The sequence below is a fragment of the Primulina huaijiensis genome, unplaced genomic scaffold (genome assembly GCF_012295235.1).
Source record: "Primulina huaijiensis isolate GDHJ02 unplaced genomic scaffold, ASM1229523v2 scaffold23605, whole genome shotgun sequence".
NCBI lineage: Eukaryota > Viridiplantae > Streptophyta > Magnoliopsida > Lamiales > Gesneriaceae > Primulina > Primulina huaijiensis.
Genome location: NW_027355821.1, coordinates 399,127 through 422,101, shown reverse-complemented (window position 1 = coordinate 422,101; position 22,975 = coordinate 399,127). Strand labels below are relative to the sequence as shown.

The 22,975-nt window shown below is 33.7% G+C and overlaps 3 protein-coding genes and 1 pseudogene across 43 annotated transcripts; all 4 read right to left on the bottom strand.

Moving 5' to 3' along the window:
- Positions 1-492: 492 nt before the first annotated feature.
- On the bottom strand, positions 493-3,358 carry LOC140967078 (uncharacterized). The gene is made up of 5 exons (XM_073427439.1): positions 3,063-3,358; positions 2,324-2,396; positions 1,930-2,083; positions 1,712-1,759; positions 493-1,605 (listed from the first exon to the last, which is right to left on the bottom strand). Exons 1-5 carry the CDS (start codon positions 3,137-3,139, stop codon positions 710-712), a joined length of 1,248 nt encoding a protein of 415 aa, XP_073283540.1. The 5' UTR covers positions 3,140-3,358; the 3' UTR covers positions 493-709.
- Positions 3,359-3,844: 486 nt separating this feature from the next.
- On the bottom strand, positions 3,845-9,304 carry LOC140967084 (transcription factor bHLH157-like). Of its 2 annotated transcripts, none has more exons than XM_073427448.1 (10): positions 8,660-9,304; positions 7,915-8,004; positions 7,665-7,773; positions 7,516-7,557; positions 7,356-7,415; positions 5,255-6,547; positions 5,067-5,168; positions 4,804-4,941; positions 4,501-4,632; positions 3,845-4,345 (listed from the first exon to the last, which is right to left on the bottom strand). In XM_073427448.1, the coding sequence occupies exons 1-10, from the start codon at positions 8,845-8,847 to the stop codon at positions 4,214-4,216; spliced, it is 2,286 nt and encodes a 761-aa protein (XP_073283549.1). In that variant the 5' UTR covers positions 8,848-9,304; the 3' UTR covers positions 3,845-4,213. The 2 variants fall into 2 exon arrangements, with proteins under 2 accessions (XP_073283549.1, XP_073283548.1); XM_073427447.1 differs by having other exon boundaries at positions 3,847-4,393; positions 8,660-9,303.
- A 5,826-nt stretch (positions 9,305-15,130) lies between these two features.
- On the bottom strand, positions 15,131-17,309 carry LOC140967157 (BTB/POZ domain-containing protein At3g05675-like; annotated as a pseudogene).
- Positions 17,310-18,042: 733 nt separating this feature from the next.
- Positions 18,043-22,518, bottom strand: LOC140967117 (probable trehalase). Of its 40 annotated transcripts, none has more exons than XR_012173505.1 (7): positions 21,260-22,518; positions 21,073-21,166; positions 20,864-20,980; positions 20,392-20,565; positions 19,608-20,254; positions 18,708-18,796; positions 18,044-18,561 (listed from the first exon to the last, which is right to left on the bottom strand). XR_012173505.1 is itself a non-coding variant. In XM_073427516.1 (5 exons), the coding sequence occupies exons 2-5, from the start codon at positions 20,870-20,872 to the stop codon at positions 19,961-19,963; spliced, it is 267 nt and encodes an 88-aa protein (XP_073283617.1). In that variant the 5' UTR covers positions 20,873-20,980; positions 21,073-22,518; the 3' UTR covers positions 18,542-19,960. The 40 variants fall into 40 exon arrangements, 5 of the variants coding, with proteins under 5 accessions (XP_073283614.1, XP_073283617.1, XP_073283615.1 ...); XR_012173504.1 differs by having other exon boundaries at positions 18,542-18,588; XR_012173503.1 differs by having other exon boundaries at positions 18,043-18,561; positions 18,708-20,254.
- Between the last annotated feature and the right edge of the window lie 457 nt (positions 22,519-22,975).

The window sequence follows — 22,975 nt, the reverse complement described above, 5'->3', positions numbered from 1 at the left end:
TTTCATTAATGACCCAAATAATAGATTTGAATCACTAAATTGACTCATAAGACCGTTTTACATAAGTTTTTGTGATAATAATAATGATCATAATCGATTATTAAATGATTTCGTCGTATGCTCAATTTGATAAAATAAGATTCTTCAAAAATTAAACTTGTATAATTAATTGATTAGTTTCGACAATTTATTTTATCGAATTAAAAAGGTCCTAGTTTATAAAATTGTACAATATATTACTGTTTTTATATGAAGAACAGAGTAGTGCACTTTTCAAAATGATATGATATTATTAACAACACTGCATAGAACTCGCATTATGTAATCTGGTGCAAACGTAATCAAACATTTAGTAATATGTTTGCTTTCTTTTATCGAAAAGGTTGGCTCAACTTTCATCCCTACTGCTAATTATTTGTGTACATTATGATATTACAGTGTTTTTTTCTATATTTTTTTACGTTATAGTAATTTTTGCAAACTGATTCCTGCTCACAGTCATCAGCAAATCAAAAATGTCGTCGTCTTTGATGAGTTGTATATGAATTTATACTGCAACAACCAAATAAAAATATATAGAAAAAAAATCTCGAGCCGATCTTGTTCGATGCACCACCAAATCTGAATGTGAAAGGCCCGTCAACGAGAAAATACCCAGAGGATTTCCATTCATGAATAGCAAAGCTAGCCACAGAACACACAATAGAATTCAGTCATGGCAGCTCTGAACCTCCTGGATCAATGTTGTCCTGTTTCGTCCCACTTCACCCTTCATTTTTGCAGAGCATATTTCACTATCCACATGTTCCATAACAGAAGACTTCTCAGCATTCACAACACTGGCCAAGATGGACCACGCCTCAGCTGGTTGCTCGTGAACCCAACTCAACATGAAGTAAACTTTCCGTTCCACAGGCTTAAACTTGGTCTTCAGTTCGGCCCTTTTCGACTTGTTCATTTTCTCCGACTTGAGCTGTCTCTCGGCAGCTTGAATCATCTTCTGCAAGTCACACAACAAGCAGACTAAAGCTGCACCTCCAAGATAAAGTAGGCTAGTTACATCATCCAAGAGCATCAATCCAAACAGCAAACCACCCATGTGCTTGTAAGCAGTAGAGCATGTTCGCTCCAAGCAATGCAACAAAGCTTCAAACACAGTCTCTGGGCGTGCAAGTTGACCCAAAACAGAAGATACAGTCAGTAGAGTTGTCGCTGATTCAAAGGCATCGGATTTCCAATCCCCATTGTAAAGACGAAGGGTGAAACAATAACTGTATATAATGTCAACAGCATGCACTGTTAAAAGTGGAGATGGCTCAGTAGTAGTGAGTTGGTTCAGAGGTGGAATGGGAGTTTCAGGCCCAGAAGGAATGTCGTGCCACTGATCACCATTGGCAGCATCTTCAGAAGATGCCACCAAATCTTGTTTCACAACAGGTCTGACTAATTGGGTCCCATCCAAGCTAAGTGATATATATTTGGCAGAAAACCTTAACCACCAAGGATTCCATGGTTCAATCATCTTGCTAAGCTCTCCCGAGGCAATTGCTCGATGGAAATGTTTCTTTTCTTCAGTAGATAAATCATCGTATCCTAATTGATCTCCTGTCAAGAAAGCAAGAAAAAAGTTGCCAGATAGTAAAAGATAAAGAGAATCAGGGTACATTTTGGTGCCATTGAAAAGAAACCATGTGCAATATAGACAACATACCAGAAAGAATCTTTTGGATAGTCTCCTCCGATAAAAATGAACCCAACTCTGTAGTTAAGAAATAATAATGGAAATTGGCTGAGTTACAATATCTAACATTTTGGAATAGAATAGAATTTTCGGATAGTCTCCTCCGATCAAAATGAATGATGCACTTCAAGAAGGCAGCTTCACAGTGCAAATGACAGCAAGAAAAACTAAAGGGAGGATCAACATACCATCGCTATCCGTGCCACTTGTTTCCGCTTCCTCGTGGAACCGTTTAAGTATGTCCAACATTTTCTTTTTGCTTGTTTCATCAGGTTGCAGTTGTTGCAGTTCTTGAACAACATTTTCTTTCATAAAAGATTCGGTACAACGAAGATTATGGGACTGCCACGAATACCATATGGAAATATTATCTCATAAAGGAAGGGAAGAAACAAAGAGCACATCAATACTATCAATTTTCACATCTATGAAAATTTTAACACGTTGAAACTTGTATAATTCTGCCAAATTAAAGACTGGATTACATGTATGATCTGACAAATTTTCAAATCTGGCACGGAATCCAAATACATTAATTACTTCACTGTTTTATAGTTAAATCCTAGCAAAATATTTAAATACCTTGTAACATTGCAGAGAGCAATACCGAATATTGCACCGAGGGCATGTATATTGTGTAAATTGTTTTTCACACCTGCAACAAAGTGCTCACATTCAGAAAGTTGATCCGGAAATATACACAATATGGATACCACAATTAAATAATTTTTTATAGGTTCCTTGTAGGGAGTAGGTAACTTGAAACATTTGAAATATCAACTGCATGCTTGTTATCAGAATAAAAGCTATGGTCACAACCATCTTCAGAAGACAAGATTCATAATCTCAAATCCTTCATTTTCTGAACGTGAAATCCTTGGATCCACTAAGAATATGAAATATACCAAAAACAAAATGCAAGACGAGATTACTTGAAGTGGTTGCATTAAAACTGGAACTCTTCCAGGGATTCCGATTTAATATCCCAAACAATCCCCTCCAATTTAATTTCATATCTAGAACACTCCACCCATCCATCCTCATTCCATCTACTGTAATAGAATAAGCTGAATATCTGCACAGAGGTTTCTCAATCACCCCTGCGTGACTATGTCTGCCCGTCGCCGTACACATCCGCCCACATAGTAGTTAAGTAAACCACACCAAAAAAATACACGATAAAGCTCGATCCCGAAACAAACTCAAGCAAATGTAATAATAAAAAGATACGTATGCACAAAAAAAAATTGAATTTCGAGCCTTAAAGTAATCAACGAAGCTAAATGTCAAAAACAAGATTAGGAACTGAAAGTGAACTTACACGCGACAGATTATGCGGGAGTTAGCGGTGAGTTGCGTTGATTGAGGGATTGTTGAGGTGACGATATTGTCCGTCATCTGAAATTATTTTGCTAGGGCAGAATCGGCGACCCAAGGCGGAGAAGAGGCTGAAACAGTGGCAACTGGCAAGCACCTTACCTTGTTTACAGATTAACCTTGTCCCGCTCCGATAACGTTTGAATCTCGTAATTGTTTTGTTTGAGGAAACTCGGAACTTCTAGAATTTTATGTTTCGTTACAAGTCTAGTTAGTACCATGATCGACTCGAATATCTTTTCAGGGTATTTTCTCGAATTTATATATATTTATTTATAGACTTGCTTATATAAACGGTGTTATTTTAGACATTATATCAAATAAGTTTGTCCGTCTCAAAAATAAATCCGACCCATCAACTCGATCTAAATCGACACAAAAAATATCGGGTTATAGTTGGGGTAAATCTCTCGTAACAAAATAATTTTGAGCCTTCAGATGCAGAGTTGGGAAAGTGAGTCTTTTAATTTTATTCCTCTCTTTTGTCCTTTTTTTTTATTATTTAATTTAAAAAAGTACAAATAAAATTACATGTGCAGTTTATTTAATTATACACAAATTATCCCTTTTGTTCAATCTTTTATAATAAAAATTGAAAAATAGATAAGAACTAATCAGCCAACTTCGATTGTCATATTATAGTATTTTAGCAACAAAATAAATATTTGAAGTTTCCTTTAATTATCGTTGTACCATGATATTATTATTATGACATAAATAACAAAAGACAGCTAAATAATTGTGAGATTAATCAGAAATTAGCCTAATAAATACTTGATTTGTTAGCATTCATGAATGAAACATAGAACATCAGTCAGAAAAATACAATCATTCTTTCCCTGTCACAAATGTTTCCTCACACACTATAAAAGCACACACTAATCCTCCTAAAAAAAATTGATATTTACCTGTCACACTTTTGCTAGTTTAGATTCATGATCGTACATGGACAACAAACGGGGATGAAAGACCAATGAATTGTGATACACAGATCTCCCCCTCATCCATTTCCCGCTGGCGATCCGTCCGTTGCAGCAGGCCAAGTCCTTCAGAATCAATAATATTACAGGTACATTTTCACTCAACCAAAGAGTATCAACTGATTAAATTGACAGGAAATGAAATGGTCGGTTTGTGATGGTTGAACAAGGATATGCCTGAACTGATGACACTACCGAGTGGATCATTTGTTGCATTTGCTGTACTTTGGGAAGTCATCTGCAGAAGCTGAATGAGGGAGGAGAATACTTCATGGCGTGTGACATGCCGGTTTTCCTGAAGCAGTCAAGTTTACATGAATGTACAAAAATAATAAGGAAGAAAGGAATGTTGAGGCCTTGAATTTTTTTATTGCATTTAGTAGTTCAGTTTTTAGTTTTTACCTCAGCCTCTACTATGAAGTGAGCCCAAATATTAGATTCAAGAGCTTTCAGCACTCCCTTAAGGATAACCAAGCCAAAACCTCGGATTAAATCTGCAATCTCCAAAAAGAAACCTTGTTCTTTGCATTGGATCTGCAGCGAAAAGTTAAATATGATGAATTGAAAGTGGTTAAATATGGAGGACACATATGCTAGAAGCTAAAATAATCAGATGCCTAACTCAGAACTTTGCCTTGAGCAGGCAACAAAATAAGATGAGAGAGATTCTTCGATGTCCTTTTGTGTGTCATAGTTCTATCTTACCTCTATAAGCATTTGACCAGGAGTGCTAAGGTCCTCAACTTTCAGAGGACAAACCATCATTTGCTCGCCTACTTCACATGCCCACGTAATTCCACCTTCGCCACAATTATTGAAATTGTCTTTTGAGACAACCCCACTCTGTTAATCAGCAAACATCATTAAAAATTATGCTAGCTGATCGATCTAAGAACCGATACCAATGTCCAAGCCCGTGTTAAAAAACAAAAGAATGTCATATAGACAATAAGAAAAGACATTTTCACCTTTGGCTTGTCAATTTGTTTCAGAGTTTCAGCATGCTTTATGAGACCAGACATGAAGTTTAAATGTCTTATGGTTCGTTCCAATAGACGATCAATGCTCATCTGTTTCATCAATCAGCATCTAGTCAAAAAACTAGTAAATCCATACTTTAATTAGATTTGCCAATCCAATAATTAACTCCATATACCTTTTCACCATTAGGAATGAGTCCCCTTAACTCCACAAGACGGTCTTGGATCATTTGACGATCTTTTGGCCTCGGTTTGGTCCCAGTTTTAGCCTTTTTCTTCCCAGATTTTTTCAGCTCATCTGGGCCCCTTGACATACTAGAGTTTTGAGCACTCGAGCTACATCTGTTACCAATACACAAACCTGATTCTTTCAAAGAGGCCTCATTATTAAGCGATTTCCATTTTTCATCGAAGATAGGAGAGTCTTGATAATTAACTTGGTCATGGCCCGACAAATAGCTCTCTAGTTTTCTTCTTTTAGCAGAAGAGGATGACTGAATATCAAATTTTGATTGTGAAAATGTACAAGAATTACTAGCAGAACCATCTAAAATGCGGTCAAGGCCTAATTTTGAGAACAAGCTATTAGAGATCGTCCCGACATCGGACTGTACGCATTTCTGAGAAATGCAGTTGGTGTCATCTGCACCAAAATTCAAGTCGTCACAATCCACAACGGGCATCAAAGTTTCACTCCAATCCTGTTGTGTTTCTTTTACATGATCCGTTCCGAATGTATCTGTAATAGAACTTAGACAATGGCTAACAACTTTTTCGGGGATATTGATCGGAGAATTACATCCCCTTGGATCACTACTTCTTAGTATAGCTGGGAATGAGGTGTTGTTTTTGCCTCTCAAGGGAGAAAACCACTTAGAAAGATCATCTCCTGGGAAAGATTTTGACACGGCCTCTTCAAAATCATTCTCCTGAAATAACTCTTCCAGTGTCAATAGGCCAGATGGCCTTTGAGTCCCACAATTAGATGAATCAAGCAACAAAGCAGAATATCGAGAGTGTGTAACGGAGAAATCTTGCTCTAGTGATGAAGTGGAAGCCGAGTTGACATTGGCATTTAAACTTGAGAAAGCGGCATTTTCACTCAATTTGGATGTCAAATGAGGCCAAGATGAAGTTACAGCTGAAATTTCACTATTACTGCTAAGCTCTTTGGCGGCTGGGAAATTAAAAATGTTCCCCGACTCTAAGAAGAAATTATCTAGATGAGATGAGACAACCATCGAACTATTCAAGTCCATAAAATCTTCAGAGAATGCATCACTTAGAATATTTTGATTCATGGAATGTGAAATGCCATGTGATAGCGACGACATAAACTGTGTGGTTGACTCACGGAATTGAGTTTTGGAAGACGCGGGCTCATTTTCTGCTGACTGGAATTTTTTACCTTCAGCCATTACTCTAAAAAGTCCTTTCACTTGTTCTACAAAATCTTTTGTCTCAAGAATCTGCAGCAAAATTTGGACTGTCAATAGAAGGATAGTAATATAATTAAGTAAACACCATATATGGTGATCTTCATAATAAGGTAGAAGCACTCCCTTAGCTTATTATTTAAGCACGATCTAGCTAGAATCACTATATTATATCATGATAAGAGTGTTTAACCTTTCCATGGGGAGATAAAAAGTAAATGAGATTTGAGAAGGAACCTTCATTTATATTACAAATACAACAAAGATGTTCGGGAGAAAGAGTAAAGAGGTGAAAGAAAGTAGAGTTAAGAGGAAAGATTGATGTATATATTGCAATGTCTGATCGTGTTTCTCGAAATAAATGCTTGGTGAACCTTCATAAAGGTGTTAAGAAGTATTGGATTGATTCCATCTGTGATTCTTCATCAGACCAAAGTCGTGAATCTAGAATCCTCAATCTAATGCTGTAAAGCTTCTAGCCGCCCACAAAGCAGGCATTGCATAAAGCATTTTGGTGCTTCAATTAAGTAAGTGTGCTTGTTTCTCATGAAGAGGATAGATGGGAGCTAAGACACTTTTCGAAAATGCATATGATCAAGGTGATGGGGTTGTGATTGTCGTAGTGCATGTAGCTACACCGTGACGGTAATCATGGATAATAGGATGCATCTATAAACCACATGCTACTGTAAAAAATGTTGATTCAGAGGTTGGATATGTTACCCGACATATATCCTTTTAACATTCTTAAAATTGCAAATCAAATCTGAATACATAAATCTCAATAACTCGAAAAATGTGTTTTCGTGCATTACATTGTATCATTGAGATGAATACTAACCTTGCGAGTGGAACCAAATTGCACAACACCCCATGGTTCTACTGAAATTAGAGCTATAGTCTGCAAATAAATTTTTGTGATCACCAAGATTAGCTTATACATCAAGATAGAAACAACTGAAAAAGACATAATTTTCTCAACTAAAAGAAATAGTTAGCACCTCTATCCCCATAGAGAATTGGCAATACAATTCAGAATCATCCTGTAAAACGACATGGAATCATTTTCCTTCAGAATTATACAGCTGAAATAAAATGCAATTTAAAAAATTTTAAGGGAACATGTATGGAAGGCCAGCTTGATTTATGCCTGAAAAACCTCAAGACTTTGGAATGATCCTAAAGAACTTTGTCTCTCATTGTGATATCCAGAAAACATCCATCTATCATTTTTAGTAAATGCTGCTTGACCAATGACCCTGTTAAAAAAAAATCTTGAATTTTAGTATGGTGTTCATTAAAAATAATTTCAATTTTCAAGAAAATAAAATGAAAACTTATAAGGTAAAATTCAATATTGGTAAGATTATAAATTATATATAAATATTAATAAAGCTCACCCTCCTCCAAGAACATGCACTTGTAGCAGCATATTATCAATCATAGCTCCCATTTGTTCCTCATAATATGCATCTTTTAATGTCAACAACCTGCAATGACCCAAAACAGGCTACACATTAAAAAAAAATTTAAGTAGATTAAACTAATCTATACAAGATGGAGAAAATAATTAAAAAGGAAACAGTATAAATGCAAATAAAAATAATATAATGTAAATAATTATTGATATCAGATCTCCAAAGTAGAGTAAAGGCAAAGCATTTATTTATGCAATAAAATAATCATATTCAATGAGAACTTTAATACATAATATTACATATTGTCATCCTAAAGACGACATGTAATCATTGATCCTAGAAAAGTCCATTTAACAAAATAAGTTCACTTCGTAATTTTGGTGATGTTATGACTTATGAAAGAAAAAAAAAACCAGAAATTCGAAAAAGATAGTACTTTTTACTGATTTTCTTTAGAGGGAATTAAAAAAAAAAAAGCATGCAGAAGAAGATGTACTTAAATGAAAAATACGAAGGAAAAAATGGTAGCCATAATATACCATATAATATAATATATCAGTTAGAAAATCTAAAAAGAAAACTGATAAATGAATGGTTTATGGTAAAATTTCTACATACTCCTAAGCTTCGAATCAAGATCAACGACACATGAACTATGAAAAAATGTAATAAAAAATAAAAATTTAGGACATATAATAGAAACATGCAGAATATTTAACAATCTTACAAAGAATTTGTGTGATCAAACCCCCAGAATAGGGCATAACTCCATCCATTACTGCAACAAAGATTCCTTAGTGTCTCTTTTGCATTTGAATCAATCTTTTCTACTGTAACCATTTTGCAGAAGCAATCCAAGAATGCAGAGGCAGCAGTGTCTTTCCAGAAGCTAGCTAACCAAGAAATCACTATCATCCAACTTTCAGCCACAAAATAAACTCTTCTTTTTCTAGTTTCTTCTATATTTATTTAAATCCAATAAAAGAAAAAAACACTTAAAAAAAATCAAGTCTTTTTTCCACAGAAGTAAGGAAGTTCAGTATATGAAAAAAATCAAGTCTTTTTTCCACTGAAGTAAGGAAGTTCAGTAACGGAAGAGGGCGTTGCAAGAAAGAAAATTATAGTGAAAGTGAAACCACCCAGTGTTTGTTTTGGGAAAAGAACGAAGGGTTTATAGAGAGAGTGTTTGAAGTAGCTAACAGAAAACAGAAACAGCAGTGTAATACAAAAAAATACTAACTAAAGAGATGATTGTTGGGTGTTTGTCTGAATTCTGAACCCAAATGGATTAAAAAGGAGAAAGAAACGCAAAGACGAAGAGTAGAGATGGGAAAAGACATAAGCGAAAGAAGACAAGAAAGATAAAAGGTAAAGTTAAATGTATAGATGTATAGGTAGATGGGAAACTTATAAAAAAAATTGTATAGATAATGCATACAATATGTATGTGTATATTGGGTGTGGGGGCAAAAGAAGTTTGCTTTCGCTCTCTATAGATATAATTTATGAAAATCAAAGTATATTAACTATATCATATTTTACTAGTATTTAAAATCAAAATCATTATATTAATTTTTTTATCCTAAATAATTATATTAATTTGAAAGAACGTTTTTATTATTGTTCAAATCAATTAATTATAGTATATAAAAGGGTTGAATATATTTGTATTTCGTTACGGAGATTTTTATTTTATTTTGTGTGTCTTTGAAAAATATTTCGTCTGTCATACAACAGCTCTGACTAAAAAAAGTTTTATTTTATTATTGAAAAGTATATTTGTAAATATTATTTTATTTTAAATTCATCTAAAACTAAATGACCAATAAGAGGTTTAATAAATAAAAAGATAAATTATATACTAACATAAATTAAAATATAAATATATAAAATACTCGCTACATAAAAATGTAAAATACACTCAGTATTGTAAATATATAATAAAAAAATTATGCAGATTTATGGTTCACTACATAAGAATGATTTTAATTAATGTTTATTACTATTTCTTTAGTATACATTATAATTATTAATTTTAATAAAATAAAATAAATACGTGGTACCTGTTGTACCTGTATTGTGTTCATGCATTTCCTTTCATTAATGGGTTCTCTCTATTTGTCTGGAATATCTTTGTGGAAGATTTTCACCCAAAACAAAAAACTTAATTATGACAACTATTGTTTTTATGGAATTTCTCGAAACAAGAATAGAGAAGGGTGTTGGCCGTTTTCGAGGTTGGTGATGTCAGAATGTTTGCTGAATTATGATTCTTACAAAATTATATATCACAGTTGTTAAGGTACAAAATAAAATCCACAAAAAGTTGTCACAATTAATGTCGCAACAATCTTTGACACATAATTGAAACAATGGTAAAATTGAGGCTAAGGTTATGATTTTTGGTTTCACCCAAAATATTGATATTACATAAAAAAAAAAATAATTCAAGATACAACGACTTTTTTTAGTAATAAAAGCATTACAAATTACAAAATTGTTTGAACTTGTAAAATGCTTTTCAAACTTTATTGTATGAAGAACGAAAAAATGAAATGCAGTCAGTATTTTCGAGTTTATGGTTCTTTAAAAAAAAATTACATTATGATACAGATTTATAGCATACCAAGGGTTGGAGGGACCTATGTGCGCATAGTTGTGTCCTTATTATCATATTCCTTCCGATTTCATTATCAGATAGGTCACACCCATTGGATTACATACGGGTGGTAATTTTCCCTTTGGGAAAAACCTAAAATGAGATGGGTTTGGGGATTTTTCAAATCCTCCAAATAAATCTGAGATGTGTATGAGAATGTTATTTTTATCTCCGAACTCGTTCTGAGGTCTCCGATAATAATATCATTACTAGTATTAATAACAATGATTTTTTCTAATGATTAAAAAAATTGAATTTATAATATTCAAATCTTGTTTATGATCTAATTCGTCACCTAATGATAATCATATGGTTCATCTCTTTTGTTTATAAAACCCATGAATTACAAAAAAAAATTGTATTGTTTAAGTGATATTAGTATTTATATATATAATTGGATTATCGTATCAATATTCTTTAAGTCAATGGACATCAAACCCATTTTTCGAACAACAATACATTTTAATAATTAGATACGTATGTATATGTTGCATATTGTTTATTTTGAAATTGATTTAATAAAATTTTAATTTGTTCCCGAATGATTAGGTGCATTTAAAAATAATAATTGTATATTATGAGGATATCTCCGAATTTAATTATCATGAATTGTCATTATTTAAAACGATTCCGCTTGCAATTAACGACGCAGATTGAATCCAAATAATTTAGCATTACATCGATAATTCCACTATATCCCCAGGAAAGTACTCCAAAGGTGTATTTATTAATTTATTTCTTATAAAAAAAAATAGAAATTTGAACATTTATTCTTACAAGGGTAATCACAAAGGTTCTTCAAGTATTTATTTCGAGATATTCTACTCGGTTTAATAATGAAAAATTTTATTTTTTTTATCAAAAATATTACTTTTATTATAAATATGCATAATTGACTCATCTCACGAATAAATGTAAGTGAGAGCATGATCTACTCAATTTGAAATAACATTATAATGCCAATGATGTTGAGAATAGATATACAACACAAGAGAATGAGTTGTTAGGGGTTGTATTTGAAACTGGTCACAATTAATATTTTTCATATATGTAAATTAAAAATAAATGTATTTCAAATAAACAATAAAAAACAAAGGCACCGAAAACATAGTAGATCTCCCATGTGAGTCGAATATTTTATTTGGATCATTCATGAAAAAATATTATTTTTTATGCTAAAAGTATTATTTTTTATTGTGAATATCGATAAAATTGATCTATCTCACAGATAAAAATTCGTAAGAACGTATCAGAACATATTTACGCATATAATAATTGGAGACATTGGGAAGAGAATATTCGGTGAGGGGCGAAGCACGAGATTGGGCACTCCCGTGGTGGGGCTCATATACACTGTAGTCTTTGTGAGGTTTAAGGGGATCATTTTCTGATGCACTCCCTGTCACTGCCTCCCCCCACCCCGATAATAATTATTTTATATAATAATATGATTTCCTTTATTTTATTAAAAAAATACAATTTCGAATGAAAAATAACTCATAGTTCTTATAAATTATTTTATTCCCCTGTTTTTTATTCTGTTCTTTGAAAAATGAATAAACATTTCAAAATAATACACAGACAATTGAAATCTATGCATATCATTACAATCCAAAAAACCATGAACAATTTTTGTTAGTGCATCTCTAAAAATATTTTAAAACAAAGTTTTTTTTAACAAGTACTTACAAAAAATTTTAAAAAATTATTTTATGAAGAAATATGCGTTTGGATAACTATTATAAAAAATTGTTTTTACAAGTTAAAAAATAATTTTTTCCATCATTATTTTTATTTATAAAAATTTCAAAATACAAATCTCGATTGTTTTTAAAACTATACTTATAAAACATATTTTTAAAATGTTTTTCAACTTAACATGATGCAAATTAGCCTATACAAATATACATCTAGTGTTTTGATATGGTGAACATCTAATGTGATCATCTATGTGAGTACTATCTATGTGAGATTTGTCTATTAGATGTACATGACGTCATCTCAGCGATGCTCACATATATGTTAAAACTTTATATATATCTTTCATGTTATATAATACTTGATTACTTCATAATAACTTCTTGTTGTGTCAATGTGACACTAAAATTTAAGCTTGGAAGACGGCATAGTCCTGTGTTATTTCTTATTTCAACTACAAGGAATTCACTAATAAATCTCAAACATCACCGAATACAACAACCCACATAATTCCAAGAAATAAACAAGAAAAAATACACTTGGGAATTGATATACAAAAGTTCAATAATCTGAAATATATATATAAAAATACACAATCAAATATTGTGTGACTCAGTTCAAAATGGCGAAAAGAGGCAAAACAAGTAGAATCAGATGTCTTTGTGGTGGTTCAAGCAATTCATGCACCATCACATTTCGCCATTGATGAACCATTAGCTCAGGTAATCCATTGTTCTTGTGTTTCAACACCTTCGACTTCCGTTTCGCACAATCCCGAATTCGCCAACCGTGCATCTCATCTACTTGCTGTTACAAGCTTTCAACATAGATGTAACTTTTTTTTTGAGAATTCAATTCTTTTATTTTTAAATCACGTTGTACAATATATTAATATGAAATGCATAATTTTAAAAAAAAAAAAAAATCCTCCCATCATTAGTTTTTGCCTCCCTCGTAATGAAATCCACTATTTATATCCCCGTATAGCACTTCGCATATCTCTACCAATCTCGTTTCCCAATATCTAGTGTGGGACCTAATTTTTTTTAAAAAAAGATTGATGATAACAACGTAAGCTTATATATATTTTTAATGGAAAATTTGCTGTACCATGATATTTTTTTTGAGTCTATAAATTTAACATATGATACTCACAGGAAATTTAGGGTCCGATTCTAGCAAGTATCACTAGTCTAGACGCAAGTTTCGAAATTACCCTGAGCCTGAAATCACGAATAAGACCGTTAGAAAGAGGCCAGGAGGGTGTCCTGGCGTAGCCCCTCCGACGCTCAAGTCCGAGACTGAGGATATATGGGAGAGCAGCTAAGCATGCTGCTGAAAACAGTATAGTGAATGCATGAATTAAACACTCAAACCTGATATTTATAGGGAAATACCTGGGCCCGTCATGAGTCTGCCTTCTTTGTAGAGATATTTACAATCTATAAATAATTTGTTAATTAAATAAAAAAAATATTTTTATATATTGAATCAAAATTGGAGATCCGTTCACAAAATTAACCCATTATATAATTTGACAAGAGTTTTTGTGTTAGGTGGAGAAATTTTCTTTGTAGAGATAAATCAAGTTTCTAGTGTCTGAATAAAGATTTTACTTGAGAAATATGAAAGTAAAAGAAAGATTTGGATGAACAAATTAAAACCCACTAACCGTACTGTCTCCAGACGCAAAGTAAATTGAATACACGCTTTATACAAATCGAACTTGATAAAAAGATGATCACCATTGGCAGCAGACTATAATTTTGTCACCTCACAACTACACATGCTCCATCATAACAGCTGAGAAATAAGTCAATGCCATCCCCGAAGTCTCTCGCTTCGGCTTTCTCAATTAATCTTTCATCCATTGAAACTAGACAAGTTAACTGAATTCAAAAGGTACGTATATATTGATATTTTTTTAAAAAATTGAATGTGCATGAACTTCCGTTTCGGTCGGAAGTGAAAGGAAATTTTATGGGGATAATTCTGGAATCTATCTAAAGAATAATCCTTGTAAACAATCTACAAAATGAAAAAGTCGATTTTTCAGGGATAATTGCATCAAATCTGATGTAAAACCTCCTGAAAAATATTAATCCTTTGCTTTTAAACTTCTTCTATCATATTTATTTCCCAAATAGATATTGATGAGCTCTCCATTGTCAATGGACTCTACACTCACCAGACTTGACGTTTCCGATATCATGCATGGTCTATTCTGCATGAGCATGGTTTTGTGTGCCTGCATGTGAATATGAGATATTTTTCTTTTTATTTTTTTGACTTTATATTTAAAATTTTATTTTCAACAAAATTAACCTTACTCATTTGCCTCCCAAAGCTTCATCCAACATTGCTATTTTTCTCTGAAATCTCGGTCCATGAATCCATGGTTGCAAACCCACACACCCAAAAGCCCGGTACCGCATTGCACCACCATCCATGGCCTGCTCGATGGCTGAGCACTCAGGTGTTGCACCACCCTTCACTAATCACCACTGACTCAACAGCTGAGTAACTCCTTCCCCTCTCATTCTTTGGCATGTTTTCCATTCTATCCATCATGTTCATTTCTACAGATTTTCTTGTTTTTGAAAATTCAATCTCAAAAACCTCAAGCAAACTCTTATCCTGGTACAATATTTGCTGTATTTACTAAACACTGGCACGCTGGGGATCTACTATGTTTTCGGTGCCTCTGTTTTTGTCACCATAGCGAAGGAGGTGATCTTTTCGTTTGAGTACAGGCTGCAGAAGAATGGGTTTGACATGGATAAAAATGTCTACTATATAGATTAAAAAAAAAAAAAGGCAGATTATGTATAAAACCAAGGTAAAATGAAGGTTAATTAATTAAACACCCCCACGCTAAGAGATTCATAAAAGTTAAAACTAAACAAAAATCACGAGAAAATCAGAGTATGACAGCAGTATCATCAACGCTGTCCAAACCTGAAACTAATCTTCTCTTGGCAGATTTCGTTCTAAAAGACCATATTTCAAAAGCTTCGCTCAGATCAGGATATGTTACATGCTCTGTACTCATCCAATCTGCAAGAATGTCGGCTTGATCATCAGATGGTAGCGCCAAAACTAAGGAAACTATTGCCCCTTCAATGCTTTGGCACGTATCTTCATCCATTTTGTAAGAGAATTCCATATCCTTTGCAATCATTGAATCAAGAATAGGCTTCAGTTTTCTAATGAACGGCAGCCATGATTTGAGCAGCTTCACTCGTCGTGGCGCTGGAAGAATCACATTCCCATAGCCTACCGCATCAAGTACTTTTGACGTCACTTCAATTATCTTAACTTTTAAACGCCACATGATATTTTCGAGTTTCATGTCTTCGACAACCGACAATACATTATCAGATAAATCAATCCATTTGAAAACAAATTCATCCATAAGCCCCATTTTAGGTAGAATATTGCACATCCATTCAAGATCAGATAAATTCTGCATAATTTTACTCTCAGCTACCGTGCACGCAACGTCGAATTTCATAACTGAGATTAGTTCTCTTTCAAACAAAGAAAATGTATTTGACAGGCCAATTCTTGCCTCCATTTTTACCTCATTATCAGCTGTGACCAACGGCATATCTTCATCATCTCGGAGCATGAAATCGACTTGTTCTTGGGCTGAAATTCTAAGCTCGTCTCCAAAAGGAGGGAAAGGATGGTCATTAGAGGTAGCAAGGCGAATCGCAGAGATTAGAACACCTTTCGAGGCATTTATATTTACAGGTTGGATTCTTGCTAGTATAGGCATGGCCATTGGACCTAATCGTGAAACTACTTTAACAATCTTACCTTCCTCAATATCTTCCCAAGGTACAGCCTCCAGGTACTGAATGCAACTGTTGACTACCGCTTCACACTGTAAAGTTTCAGCCACTTGAAGAGGCCAAGAGCAGATTGAACAGAATCACATGCGTCCAAAACCGAGTCTGAAGGAAGATAAAGTAGCTTTAAAATTTTGACATAGCGATCATAATCAAATTTCGAGCACTCTATCTCAACAGAAGCATGAGAACTTTGGTTCGAAAGTCTATCTGCAAAGTACTTGCTCTTGCTTTTAAGAATAAGTGAATGTGAATAGTAGAGTTCTGTCTTCCAACCTTATTTCTCAACCGTATAGCAACATCACTCGTACGCTGGTCATCAAATTTAAGCAAGTTGACCTCTGCTTTTCTATACATCATACTTCTACTCACCCAACACCATGCTTCGTAAAACTTTAAGCATGCTATTTTTTACTTTGAATGAGCCGGTCAAAGCATAGATCAATAGGCATTCACTATACCCTTCAAGATAAATATACATCAATTACTGCTGCAAAGTCGAACGGGATGCAAATAGCACCTTATGTAAAAGTCAAGCTCAAGCACGCAGAAGACGTTCAGAACATAGAGACGCTTATTCTCAAATAAGAACACATGCACATGAACTGCATTATATTAACATTTACCAGCACAGTTCTTTTACAATATATCTCCCCACAACAAAAATTTCTGTTGAAGATTCAAACCAATATCAGCAAAGCACCATTGCCCTTGTCAACAACAAAATAAATTCAAACACATAATGAAATATATAATGGACTGTTAAACAGCGGAAACGAAAAGACCAGGAAAGTTGCTAATACCACTAAGGATAAATTTTTTAATTGAAATGAAAATTTCGCTCGGTGGAGCAAGACATGCATACATATTTTAGAAGTAAATCATGAATCATGCCTATGGTACGGTCCCTCGTATTCATTATCAACCAATTTTTCAGCGACAAAAAGCATATGCTAATGCTTTAATCGGAATCAGAAAAGCATAAAGTTCATAAGCCATAGCTGGGTCATTATAGAGCACGTCTAAGTAATAAAACAGGCTCTGAAAATAGAGAAAAATCGAAATTAAATATGCATCCGCAGCTCAAGATGATAAATTTATCAGCAATTACAAGACTAAGGGGAACGAACATTCACAAACATCAAATTCTTACAAAACAAGAACTGGAAAGGCACTCACCATTAAACGTCACCCAAATTCTTCATCAATTGAGTTATAAAAAAAACAAATCAAACCCACCGCAAGACTTGATTTTGATTTAATGGACTTTTTCGTTGAACTTGAATCGAAATGTGTTCGAGTTGAGTGATAATGCAGAGAAAGGAGCGAAGTGGGATTAGCTTGTCAGTCCAAGTGGTGCCGTCTGCGAAGCTAATATTTTATATTTTTACAGTCATCCATTTGGTGAGGACCCAAGAAAGGAAATTAATTGTCTGATTGCTATCCGGATGGACATCCTATTCTTTTTTTACCTTTTCTTTTTCTTTTTATAAAATTATTATAACTACAAAATATAAATATAATAACAATCACATACATGCATGTAAAATAAAATTTAAATGATCGAGGTTAATATTTAAGCTAGAGAAGAATAGAGAAATTCGAAAATACTTGTGATTATTTTCTTTTAAAAAAAAAGTAATATATTTATATATAATGTTCATAGATTTTTACTCTTGTTGAGATGATTTAAAAGACGTTAATTTTTCAGATTTTTTTTTTCCAAAAACGTGGTCCTATGCCTAAAAGATCAATTTTTTTTTAAAAAAAAGAGATAACAAAGTCCTGCGTTTTTTTCCTTTTAACTTTTAATTTTTTTTAAAAAAAGATTGAATTCAATGTATTTGGAGAAGTGTTGGCTGTGATGTTTGAATTTTGATGACTCCAACGCCAATTAGAAATAATCATAAAAAATAAAACGAACCAAAAAACATAGAAAATGCTGAAAACGATATCCATCCACTTGCACCTTCTTCTTGGATAGGAAGCGGATGTAAATATTTTTAATACAAGAGTACTAAAAAAACCTAGTACAAATACTAACAATGAGAAGATTATTACATGTAAAACTTTTGAGCTTTTTCGCTCCAAAGTGGCCACAAGTCACCCCAGATTGATCGCCGAGCTTGATGCTGCAAAATGGGATTCTTCATCTGCGTGATGATAACACGGTCAAAGGAGCCTTCTGTTCCTTTGCCCATTGGTCGAACGTCACACGTCCAAGTCGACTAAATTACCCCTTCGAAATGGCACATAAATGATTCTTCCCCACCCACTTCCAAGATCAGCACTAGGCATTTCTCCATTTTCGTCCTAACCGTATTCTTCCTCTACATCATTATTCTCCACAGATGAATCAATTTCTGACACATTTGAATCAGATGCAGCGGTTTTCTCCTCTGCTTCATACAGATCATTCTGCTCTTTTACGGTAAAAAATTGGCTCTAAGGAGCGACAATTCAAAGTTTACTCGGTATTCCTCGAGAGGATAGAAATTGGTATATAAACAAGCATTAGATGATCACAAGTACTTGAAGTCAAATATAAAAATTGGAACACTCACCAACATCCTTGTCTAGATCTTCAGGTATCCTTTTAACATGCATCTCTTTTAACGGATCAAACTTCACACCATCAAGTGGCCAAGGTTCTCTGCTCGAGATAACCAATTAATTTATCAAATTGACGTAACATTAAAATGAGGAACATGACATACTCATCGAAAGATGGAGGAGAAAATTAAGAATATACTTTTGAGCACATTTACTTGGATAGCAACTAGGAAATGAAACAAAATTAAAATATTGATTCTTAACTAACATAGCATAGATCAAGCTGTTCGTGGCATATTATTGGTTTAAAACAGAGACTGATATTTGATTTATTTTAGAAAATATTCGACAGAGCCAATGCTAGTCGTTCCTGAATGCTAAGCCATGTTTTCAGAGCCCAAAGACGAAGCAAATAAAGTTCAATAGACGAAACTTCAACCATCTGACATGCATTAAGGTGATTTACAACGGGAAATAGAGATGGCAAAAAGGGCTTATATACAGGTCTAAAGTAGATTACTCATAGTGGAGTCTTAAGAGCGTCAAAACCCATGAATTGTTCAGAAAATTTTAAATTCACTTGGATAAATTTAGATGCATACAAGGCACCTGAATCTGCATCTTTAGTTTAATTCTTAAATGCCCTAAAATTTACCTCTATCCTTGACCCTGAAAACATTTTCCAATTGTGACTCAATTTGTTTCACATTGACTGCATAAGTTAAATATTTTGATGCCAAGATGGCTCGAAAATTTGGCTGTGTCAATAAACCCATATAAAGGATAGTTTCAAGAAATATGGATGAAAATAGAGATAAATATACTAAGAATAAATGGGATATAATCCAAAAAACAACTTAGCAATCACCAAGAGGTATATGCATGCTTAAAAATTGGGTTTAGAACATTACCAGGATATCTCCGGTGAGATCCCAGAGCTGGCGCACAAGAGTAATTCTGTCCTTCACAGATGGTATCTCTACAAGCACGTACTACTTCCCCCAATTTCCCAAAACAGTGAGATGTTAACCACACACACTCACATAATTCATAGAAAAGGTCAAAAGGAGAAGAAACAAAAAACTTCTTCCACAAGTAATAACCTCATTCCACTCGTACCCAAATAAGGTCTGCCATTATACTTAAATCAATATGAAAAAGGATGCAGAGCAATAAGAATGATACTTAGAGTAATAAAAGATCACGTGCCTGCCAGACTTGTTAATATGCCTAGCCAACAACTGGATGTTATCATAGCTATGGATCAGGGGTAAATTTTGTAGTCCTACGATTTTACCAATATGAAAATCAGAATCAGCCAGTGATACTCAAATTTTATATTATAAAGATTCAGTACAATGGAAAAAAGAGCATCTTTGAAAATAATTGTAGAATCATAGTACGATCTCGTGTATAAGATATCAATCATAGGCAAATTTAGGTAACTCAACCCTACAAATACGGAGACTACTCAAATTATGCTTTAAAAAAGCACCTTATGGATAAAATATTCCCTTACAATTTCCTGCCCATTTCCCAAGATTAAGATGCAATTTTCCTGTGTGTTTGAAAACAGTCTTTTAAGGTAGTAGTAAATAAAGAATCATAAAACTACCTTAAACCTCCATTAATTCTTTCATTGAAAATTGTTTTTTTTGTCAAAACAAGGAAATATTCAAATCTAAGCGACGGTACCTTTGATTCTATGTGCATCGAATCACTCAGCCAATAATCGAGCCATTGTCCCATTTCTGCATTCCACAAAATTGAATTTATAGTCTTTTTTCTAGCCTCAGTTGCGTCTCTAAAGCGTGCAGCTGTTCTAGAATTCCCAGTAATATGCGCCATAGATGATATGTCAAGTTCCATCTAAGGTGATAATGAATGAGCCGATAAGAACAGATTTTCTAAATCTTAACTTGAGAATGAATGCATTCAAATCCACTGGAATAACTGATGTTGTGGCTAATGTTGTAAGATCAAATTCATTCCTTAAAAACGACGCTCAGTCAAAGATACCATAGGACGAAATCACGTGGCGTATATTTTTAGAATTTTTTAGATATATAACCTTATACAAGAAAAATATACATACAAAGGGCCATGTAAAAGATTATTTTTTCGAAATTTCTGGATGCTATTATTCAAACACAAACTAAACATTCACCTCATCCATCTAGTGCTAATGTCCCAACCAGATTCTACAGCTGATGCCAATTGCCAATTCACGATAAAGTCGTGTTCTCTCACAACTATTTGAAAGCTTGGAAGCCGTTTCCCTGTCCTGAAGTGTAAAATTTTATTTCTCAACCGATTCTTTCATATTGTGAATTTGAAATTTCAAAAAGTAAAAACAAAAGATAGATACGTTCTTACAATGGTTGATTACTCTGGCCTTGGCTGATCCCACATTGCATAATAACGACACAAGGTTCAGGCTCTGCATCTTGTATCATCACCTTATGCATCCCTTCCTACAATACCAAAATAAGAGCCAAACTCTAAAATACGAGACATGCAACAACATACACTTTATACAAGAGATTAAGCTTGCATCAATTACCCGAATTCCAAAACTTGTGCTCCTTGAGCAAATCTATAAGGGATTTTACAACCACCTCGTAATCACATGTCCTATTGTACACATTCATAACCATGGAACTCAGGAGAGGAGGTTGGCTGCAGACATGAGAAAAGCCATATATAGGTAGAAATGTAACAAAAGAGGTGATGATATTTATTCAATGATTAATAAAATATATTTATTCGATGATCAATAACATATATAACTCCTATTAGTGTTATAGGCCCTTGGGCCATTCGGAACATAGCTGTATTCATCGATAAGTGAAATAAGATTACAAAAATTCCTCTTGCTGTATCATACATTCTACTCGCTAACAACCCTCTGCATCGTCACACCATTAAACAAAATATATTATCAATCAGATTCAACTAAATAAAAAGAAACCAAAATTTGTAAATATATATAATTAATGCACAAGCTCCTCAGTTGTCCCTTCAACTCCACCTACAGCACTACCACTATACATGGTTGAGCAGTTCGGAAATTGGAACGATGCGTAAATTGCTAATATCATCATCGGAGCTTCGAATTGCGAAACTAAGCAAGGCGAACCAAAATACAAAGCCGAATATGAACAAGCACAGAAGTTTGAAATTAAATGCACAGAAGCACAGAAGTTTCGACATTTCGCTAGCACCGAATTGCTACCATTGGGTTATCACAATTAAATGCATCTCCTACATATATTTGATGCTCAAATACTAATTTTTTACCACGAGGTGTATCTCAACCTGATAATCACATAATCAGCCTTCGCAAATCATATGTAACAAAAACAAACGGCGCTCAAAAGAAAGAAATCATGGGAAGCAGGGAGCTGTAGCTTAAAAGACAACACTTGAAATAGGGCCCCCAAACCAGCTGAGTTCAAATTCAAGTTTAAACTCGATTCGAAGCTTAAATAAACTGGTATTTCCATTCGATCTTGGCCAGATATAATCGAGAGCAAGTTCCATCACGTACAAACTATGCCTCATTTATAAATTTAAAGCTCAAAATCCATGTATGAAAAAGTTTTATTCTTTCGATAGCCATTCATGTTCAAATAACTGAATCAAGCAAACAAATACTGCAAATAATCCACATAATACAAGGCTTTGGCATCTTCGTGAATGGGTACCTTGTTCTTCCAAAAAAATACAAGCATCAGTAGTACAGTACAGGTAAATAACTTATCGGTCTTGGGAGAGGAGAATGCGATCGGTTTCTGAAGAGATCTGGGGTCAGATAGAGGTGAAAATTTCCTCCGTCGGAAGATCCGATATCCAACTCGAATAGAAGGGGATATGGTGTGATTTTTAGACCCGATTAAATAATTGGGTAATCGGGTATGAGTATTTTCGGGTTCGGATGTGGAGACGGGTTTGATCTAATCCGACCCACATCCGACCCGAATATCCGTTTAAATTAATATATATAAATATATATATATGTATTTATATATAGTAATTATATTTATTTATATTAAAGATTCATCAGTCAATTCACCGATTTTCGGAGTTTTCAATACATATAATATAAATTTGAAAATTAAAGAAAACGATGCTTGTATATTAAAAGAGAAGAAAATATATAAAACTTCATATTTACACTTATTATAAAGCGTGAATAATTTTTCTTATTGTTTATTTAAATAATTTTTTAAATATTCATAACTTCATTGAAACAATTTAAATTTGAAAAAATTCAATT

Bases quoted from the DNA above. Each gene is read 5' to 3' on its own strand.
- LOC140967084 (XM_073427447.1), bottom strand. From the start codon at position 8,847: ATGATAGTGATTTCTTGGTTAGCTAGCTTCTGGAAAGACACTGCTGCC. The intron at 4,942-5,066 runs GTGAAAATGTCT...GCTGATTAACAG, and splicing joins AACAAATTGACAAGCCAAAG to AGTGGGGTTGTCTCAAAAGA. The intron at 4,633-4,803 runs GTAAGATAGAAC...TTTTCGCTGCAG, and splicing joins CTGGTCAAATGCTTATAGAG to ATCCAATGCAAAGAACAAGG.
- LOC140967117 (XM_073427512.1), bottom strand. From the start codon at position 21,353: ATGGTTATGAATGTGTACAATAGGACATGTGATTACGAGGTGGTTGTA. The intron at 20,981-21,072 runs GTAAGAACGTAT...TTTACACTTCAG, and splicing joins GGCCAGAGTAATCAACCATT to GACAGGGAAACGGCTTCCAA. The intron at 20,566-20,863 runs GTGAATGTTTAG...TTATCACCTTAG, and splicing joins ATTAGCACTAGATGGATGAG to ATGGAACTTGACATATCATC.
- LOC140967078 (XM_073427439.1), bottom strand. From the start codon at position 3,139: ATGACGGACAATATCGTCACCTCAACAATCCCTCAATCAACGCAACTC. The intron at 2,084-2,323 runs GTATTTAAATAT...TATTCGTGGCAG, and splicing joins GCTCTCTGCAATGTTACAAG to TCCCATAATCTTCGTTGTAC. The intron at 1,760-1,929 runs GTATGTTGATCC...TCTTAACTACAG, and splicing joins AAGTGGCACGGATAGCGATG to AGTTGGGTTCATTTTTATCG.